The following is a 7,769-nucleotide window of genomic DNA, read 5'->3' on the forward strand; positions in this document are numbered from 1 at the left end:
CCGCCCATCTTGTGCAGCACCCTGCTTAACCCCCGCTTCTTCTTTACTTTGCATGGTGGAGTAAAAGACTACCCCACTCATACTCCCTTCCTCCCCGGAGGTTGCCAACAGACCTCTCTCTTCCATCATGCCATGCAAATCAGAGAGAAATTCAGAAGGAGGGCCAAAGGAGACATACCTGAAATCACGATTTCCCGTCGAGGCTCCCAACGTTTGTGCTGCACCTTGCTCCTCTTCCTCTCGACGCAGATTAAGTTTCCTTCTCCACTTTGCCACCCTCAAGTAATTCATCCCACCTGTCCCACTTCCCATCCCACTACCGCCGCCAATTCTACACTTCTCTCTCCTCCCACTCTTTCCACTCCATTTTCTCGAGACTTGCGCTAACGTGCAATACGCCACCATGGCGTTTTAGACGGTGTTGCGGGTAGAAGGTGGTCTCTCTGTCTTGCTGCTCCCAGGAGCTGTCATTCTGCTCTTGCCTTCTTTCCTTCTCACCCTGATCGGGAGATGTAATTTTCTATTTTAAAGTAACACAAATTAAGTAAAAAAAAAAAAAAAAAAGCCTTGAATAAAGTTTTTTTTTTAATATAAAAATTCTAATTATATTGAAATGCATAACTGTCAATTATGTGGACAAAGAATTAGAGTTGATGTGTTCCATTTTGCATTTTGAAAATTTAATAAGTTAATAGAGATATTTTTAGGTTTGTTTAACTTTGTCCATATTATTACAACAATCTATCCAATATAAGTTTACAATGATTGAATTCAAATATATTTTCTTTTTGAAAAAAATTAATTATATTAAAATATATAGTTGTTAATTTCGGAGATAAAAATTAGTGTTAATTTGTTTCATCTTACAATTTAAACATTCAATAAATTATTAAGGAGATAGTTCTTATTTTTATTTTATAAATTTACACAAATCATTATAACAATTTGAGGTGAAATCTTGATTTGCATTATTTAAACTGGTTTTTTTTCACTGTATATATGGATTCAACACCCTGATAAACCCTTGGACACTTCGATCGTGCAAGAGTTACCCATCAAACTTGTAATTTCAATAAATTCCTGACAGATTTTAAAGAAATTAAACTAGAAAAACCCACCTAAATTTTTTTAAGACATCTCATTAAAAACAACTAATATAGTCCATATAAATTTAATACCATTTACCATACAAATTTAAATAAATGAATGACCATCATTCCTTTTTGTCCAGATAAAATAAACCAATTAAATTTTTAAATAAAACCATATACAAACCTACTTAAATTAAAGCCACATTAACCTTTTAAAAAGGTTAATTTTAGAGGAGCACTCAATCGCTGACCGAGAATTTTGAAACCTGTAACATACATACATCCATCCACCATCCATTTATGAAGAAAATGGATACAGTGGAAGCCTCAAAAGAATGAGAACGGATGAACCCAATTGATGCTGAAGGAATATATTATTAACAGGCTTTTGTAATCTGAACCAAGAGTGGCGATTGGGATTCTCTGTCAACGGAGGAATCCAGAGACCTCACCACTCTGACAATGCCTGTCCAAGCTAATGGAGCTCCCACAGCTGCATAAGCACACACTGATAAGGCTCTGACAACCCCATTAGGATAATGGGGATTAGCCATCACTGCAAGCGTACCGCATATACACATCCATGGCGTTAAAGCTGCCAGAACTGAAATTGGATATGCTCTGATGGTACTGTACACAAGAGACAAGGAGCCCAGCAGATAAAGGCCCCATCCCAATAATGGATGTATTGTTTTGGGTATCAACAGACAGGGAACCAGATAACCTGCCAGCAAGTATGATGTTACCAGTGCTTTCATCACCACAGGATGCCTCCAGTATTCCCTCTCAGGGCCTCTGTAAAAGTAGCTTTTCATGCTGAGAGTGAATCCCCTGACTTTCATCATGATCATAATTATCAGGTATATAATCACCTCTGCTATGAAAATTGGTATTTCATCATCATATCTGAAATCAGATCATGAATATATGAAATGATTAGTGAAAAAGGAAAGGATTAGTGCAAAAGGAAAGGTGAAATTTTAAAATTTTCAATTTAAATATTTTATATTTTGATTTTTTTAATTGAAATTTAGTTATAAGTAAATTAGTTTAAATTTTAATTTTGAATTTACTGAGTGTAGAAACAAGAGATTTGATCTCTAGACACTTGGTACTTCTGAAATTAAGATAGATCTAAATTAGTTTGTAATATATATATATATACTATTTTTTATAAATAATATATGTAAATATTTTGATTGGTATATATATACTATTTTGATAAATTAATTTTATTATTATTATTACTTTTTTTTAAACCTAATTTGATAAATCAAAATATTTACATAAAAAAAATAAACATTACAATTTCTTTCCTCTTAAAACACTTATATATATAAATATATATAATTTACTTACTGTGTTTCTTTCATCTCAAAATAACAATTATATGTATATATATAATTTTAAAGAAATAAATAAATAACTTTAAAAATAAAATTAAGTAAAATTAATAATTCAACTCTCTAATTTCAACCCATTTATATTTATAATTATTTTGATTAATATAAAATTAATAATTCATTAAAAAATAAAATAATGAAAACGAATTTCCAAAAATATACAGATGAATGGATTTCTTGTATCATACCCTATTGTATTTAACCGCTGCTGGTGCCAAGAGAGGCCCAATGGCAATACAGGCCATGACCACCAGTACCAGGGTTTAAGCCAAGAAGCCCCTGGGAATGTGATGACGCTGTTGGGTCCGCATGGTACGTTCCATTTCAGCTTCAAATCTGAAATAAAAATATCAAAGTTGCAGATCAAATGTTTTTTTTTTTTTCTTTTTATAAAGAAATTGTGTTCAGATTTTTGTTATCTATATCAATTTTGATAATATTTATCAGATTAATTGCATTATATTATAAATTGCTAGTTTAAGTTTCGAACCAACTTTCACCCAACCATGTGATTAATCTAAAAAACTAATTTTGAAATTATTTGAATCAAATTTTTTTCCAGCCCATGGATGGAGCTTGGAGCTTACAGTAATAGGATGCGTCCATCTGGTATCCCAGCGGAAGGCGATAAAGCCCATTCTGTGCGGTTCCATTTACTGCTGGATGGAACATGGGTTTGTCCAGCAAATCGTCAAAATACCCCGTTAGAAAGCCTTGATCCAAACCATCCTCGTTTTTTTTGCCGTTCGCAAGCTGATTCAACATATCATTGAATACCTGCTTCGATGGCTGCAAACAAACCAACAAAAAAATACCAGTTTTCAGAGCTTTCCCCGGAGTTTGTGTCAGAATCTAATGGGGAAAAGGGGGATTCAATCAAACACCTGTAAAACGAAGAGCCCTGTGTGAAAAATGCAGGGGTTAATGAATGCGGCACAGAACTGGCCACACTGGAAGAGCTCATCGGTTTTCTGCAGAAACAGATTGTCCGCATCGAGCATGACAACACGCTCATACTGGACGAGATCCCATGCGTATAGTTTGTTGAGTGTGAGAGCAAAACGCTTGTCGAAATTGGGTTGGTCTTTGTATGGATTGTGCAGGTTGTCTACTGTGACTACCTTGGCTCCATCTCTATTTCTGCAAAATGCAAAATACCAATTTCAAAATGTAACAGAAGTGATTAAAGATGATGGAAATCAATCATGGATATATGATTCTCAGGGTATATTGAGGATTTATTTCATGATTCAATTGACCTATTTGGTCAGAAACAGGGATATTTCAACTTATTTATAGAGAAATAGGGGTTGTTTCAATTTTAATATGGTTTTTTAAGAGGGAAGGGCGAGTTCCCAGAAGAAGTTATATGGGACCTTTTTTTTTTATACATTATACATATCAGACTCACTGATATCTATCACATCTAATCGGTTACATCCGGAATATATTCACAATGGAACAGTAACGGCAGCTGCCCAGCCACACCATGGAGGATGCCTCGATCCCTGTAATATGGTTTAATTTGGTTGTCAAAACAGTAGTGAGGACAATCATCTTTGGCTCTTAAAAGAAAATACAGTGTCACTCATCATAATAGTTATTCAAAAAAAACCACCCCACATGAAATAACTCACTAATAGTCTGTCTTACACTGTTTAACTTTAAATATTTATTTAAAATTAAAATTTTCAATCATCTTTGGCTCTTAAAAAAAATACAGGCTGACTCATCATTATAGTTATTCAAAGAAAACCAACCCACCTGAAATAACTCGCTAATTATCCTGTTTACACGGTTTAACCTTAAATATTTATTTAAAATATAAAATTTTCAAGATCCCCAAACCAAAATTTGAAACTATTTATATAGTTGAGCTCTGAGCATCTTTCTCAAATAGGGAATTTTTTTTTTCAAATACAGACCTATCTCAATTCACTTACCTATTTATAACTTGATATTTGCGAAAAACAACAAACATTTCAACTGACTTACAGAGTTCAGCGCCAAAAGTCTATGAATAACCCAAAAAAAATTCAATTTTGAGATACTCACAGTATCTTGATCCATGAAGATGGAACATCTCTGGATGCAATTACAACAAGGTCTGCGTCCACATTGAGCCTTCGAAGGGACCGAAACGTTACACGCACAGCCACATAAAACTCGTAGTCTCTTGGCGTCCCCATGTACATCATTGTCGCATAGGCGTTTCTGGTCGCGGGTGGTGCCATCTCCGCAATCACAGTGCCCCAGGTATGAATTAACGTTATCACACATAATACTATAAATAACAGTCGATTCCGGGATTCGAACCTTGGACTGGGCGGAGCCATAATTATAGATACTGCTGCGCCTGAAATAACCCGAAAATCTCTAAGTGAGCCGAGATCCGGGGTCTGTTTTGTTCCGGGATTGGTTCATTTATTTGCCCCAAGAAACCTGAAATTTTCAGATCCAAAGCGATAAATTCAAACAATATTTTCTGATAATAAAAGAACATGAATGCCACAGGAAGAATTCAAATTCAAAATCAAACAACAGCTACCTGTTCTCTGGTCCGCAACCAAATAACCTGTGGCAAGATTTATCCAGCTTACTGGGTGGCAGTTAATGTGCAGTGGCTCACCATTAGATTCAAGATTGTTAGTAATACTCTGCAACTTTAACTACCATAACTACCCTGGAACTTGCAAATTAGGACGGGGAAGGACATTGTTGTGTACGAACCAGTCCTCTTCCCACTGAGGTTTCAATAATGGCCTGGCCTTCCTTCAACCTTATTATGAAGGAAAAATTCAAGGCAGAGCAGACCAGGCCAGCCCCTTCAACCTTATTATGCAGGAAAAATTCAAGGCAGGGCAGACCAGGCCAGGCGAGGCTAGGCTCCACCTGGGTAAACACGTCCCCGAATAAATATTAAATGAGAAGCCTGTCATATAATAATATTGTTACGCCTGTTCACTAAGTCAGGCGTACTCAGGCCATCAGTACCTTGGAATCCAAGTTGACCTTATCAGATTTGATCGCAACTAGCAAATATTATTGGCCTACAAATGGCACACTGCCCGTTGACGGTTTCTAAATCTACTAGCGTACTCAACGGTATGGGGGCTTGTAAGCCATACGTATGTTGCCACGTGTACCTTTGCGTTTGCTATTTTTTGCCCCGGGTTATTTGGCTATATTCGCTTGGCACGAGGTGGTCACATGATTCTCTCTTTTTGTCTCTATTTTTTAATATGGAGAGTAGAGCCAAATTACGAAATTCAAAAATAGTTAATTAGTGGTAAATATTCATTGTTATCTTGCCTACAAAGTAGGTTTGGGAAAATGGACACACCAAAAGCCCACATCGCCTCATCAATTTTTAATTATTGTTTGAACTATAATGTCGTTACATTGGCTTAAAAATATATATATATAATGTCGGCATACAATGTCTGTGCCTAATGTTACGATACTCCTGCCGTGGAATCTGCTTGGAACTAGATTACAAGATTTACCGTTACCAGTTAAAATGTCTTTAATAATTTAATAACAAAATTGAGTGAGTCGGTGTATTTTTAACACATTTCTTAAGGTTAAAGTTATTGTTTCAAAATTTTTAGGTAAACTTACCTATAGTTTGTCTCCATAAAAATAACTCAATATTTTTTTCCTAAATATAATAATATAAATATTTTCTTAATAAATGATATTATAATTTAGTATAATTTTTAATGTAAAATTGTAATTTTGAATATTTTTTATTAAATTATATGAGGCAGCGGTAGAAAGTGATATTATGCAAAAAGTTTAAATGTATTTAATAATTTGATTAAAAAAATAAGCGTGTCAGTGTATTTTTAACATATTTTTTGTTTAATTTTTTTAAGGTAATCTCCCTTGTAGTTTGTTTGAAAACAATTTTTTTGAATTTTTATAATACAAATATTTTTTTAATAAATGAAATTACAATTAAGTAATTTTAACAATTTTTTTATTGTTGAATTGAAGCTTCTGTGATCATATCAAGCTTATGAGAAAAAGTTTTTTGGTGTAAATCACATAATAATAGATTTGTCGACGCTCTTCGAACCAACGAGTGTGAAGTTGAAGAATCAGATCATGGCTACATATTAAATAGGGAGAGCAGATCATCCAACGACTAGGTTTGACTGAAAAACGACTATATTAGATGAGAGTGGATAAACGGCTAAGATTGACCAAGAAATGGCTAAATATGACTATTCAAATTGTTTAATTATATAATATTATTATGCTAAAACAAATATTACTTTAATACCTATCATATGTTATTTAAGTGAAAAGTTAACCATATTTGAGTTACGATACAACTAGGGAATATTTATAATAAAATTGATTGAAATGTTAACATATGATAATATATCTAGGGAAAATAACTATTAGTAATCGAAATGATTTAATAATAACTAATATTATATTATTATTATAATAATGTTATAGTATTAGTCTTATTATTAATGTCTTGTGTAACTAATTAATATAAATTTAATAGTAAGGTTATTTAAGGGAATAAGTATTAATAGATCTAGGGATATTAGTAATGGTAAGGGTTTAATATTAACTAAAATGATATTAATTATTGTTATATTATATACACTAGATCATTTAGATTAGTCATGAAAAGGGAATATCTATACTAATATTTAACATATATTATTAGTCATATTAACTAAAGTAATATTAGTTATTATTAAATTTTTGTTATAGTAATAGTATTATTCTTAATTTTTTTTTTCTAAATAATTCTAAATTCTATTACTGAAACATAGTGATACACTGAGGCTTTGGCCTTTGCATGTCCGTGCCATGGTTTAAGGCATATAACAACAAAATAGGATTGTGACTGCCCAAAACGGGAAACCAGTCCAGTTCAAAAATGAAATTGCAAAAATGAACTTGCTGCCCGCGTAGGGGAAACTAGCAATCAATCATAGTAGCTAGCATGATTTTCAAAAATGCACAAAAAAAACCCTATTGATGTAATTCCAGAAACCTGAGACTCGATGACGCATGGCAAGTCGTGTGGCATGCTGTGCTAGCAAGTCAGGTGTTATGCGGCGGCGACGGGTGTTCCTCAATGATGAAACACCTATATGGATCAATGTCGTCCTCTTCTTGCTGCATCGCACCTGTGTCGTCTTTCGCCTGAGGGTCACGGTTCTTCTCCTCCGTAGTGTTCTTGTCTTGAGGATTGTCCTTCTTTTCCCTTGTGCATTATGGTCTTCCATTGTCCCTGGCTGGCTCC

The 7,769-nt window shown here is 33.9% G+C and overlaps 1 protein-coding gene across 1 annotated transcript; it reads right to left on the bottom strand.

Moving 5' to 3' along the window:
• Positions 1-1,437: 1,437 nt before the first annotated feature.
• LOC149206554 (putative glucuronosyltransferase PGSIP7) lies at positions 1,438-5,510 on the bottom strand. The gene is made up of 6 exons (XM_089395471.1): positions 5,043-5,510; positions 4,550-4,936; positions 3,379-3,634; positions 3,082-3,283; positions 2,683-2,830; positions 1,438-1,997 (listed from the first exon to the last, which is right to left on the bottom strand). Exons 2-6 carry the CDS (start codon positions 4,828-4,830, stop codon positions 1,469-1,471), a joined length of 1,416 nt encoding a protein of 471 aa, XP_089251597.1. The 5' UTR covers positions 4,831-4,936; positions 5,043-5,510; the 3' UTR covers positions 1,438-1,468.
• Positions 5,511-7,769: the final 2,259 nt, after the last annotated feature.

The sequence above is a fragment of the Pinus tabuliformis genome, chromosome 1_2 (genome assembly GCF_031772625.1).
Source record: "Pinus tabuliformis cultivar Carrire ecotype Pingquan chromosome 1_2, CPIR1, whole genome shotgun sequence".
Taxonomy (NCBI): Eukaryota; Viridiplantae; Streptophyta; class Pinopsida; order Pinales; family Pinaceae; genus Pinus; species Pinus tabuliformis.

Bases quoted from the DNA above. Each gene is read 5' to 3' on its own strand.
- LOC149206554 (XM_089395471.1), bottom strand. From the start codon at position 4,830: ATGGCTCCGCCCAGTCCAAGGTTCGAATCCCGGAATCGACTGTTATTT. The intron at 3,635-4,549 runs GTGAGTATCTCA...TGCATTTTGCAG, and splicing joins TCTTCATGGATCAAGATACT to AAATAGAGATGGAGCCAAGG. The intron at 1,998-2,682 runs GTATGATACAAG...ATCTGATTTCAG, and splicing joins CAGCGGTTAAATACAATAGG to ATATGATGATGAAATACCAA.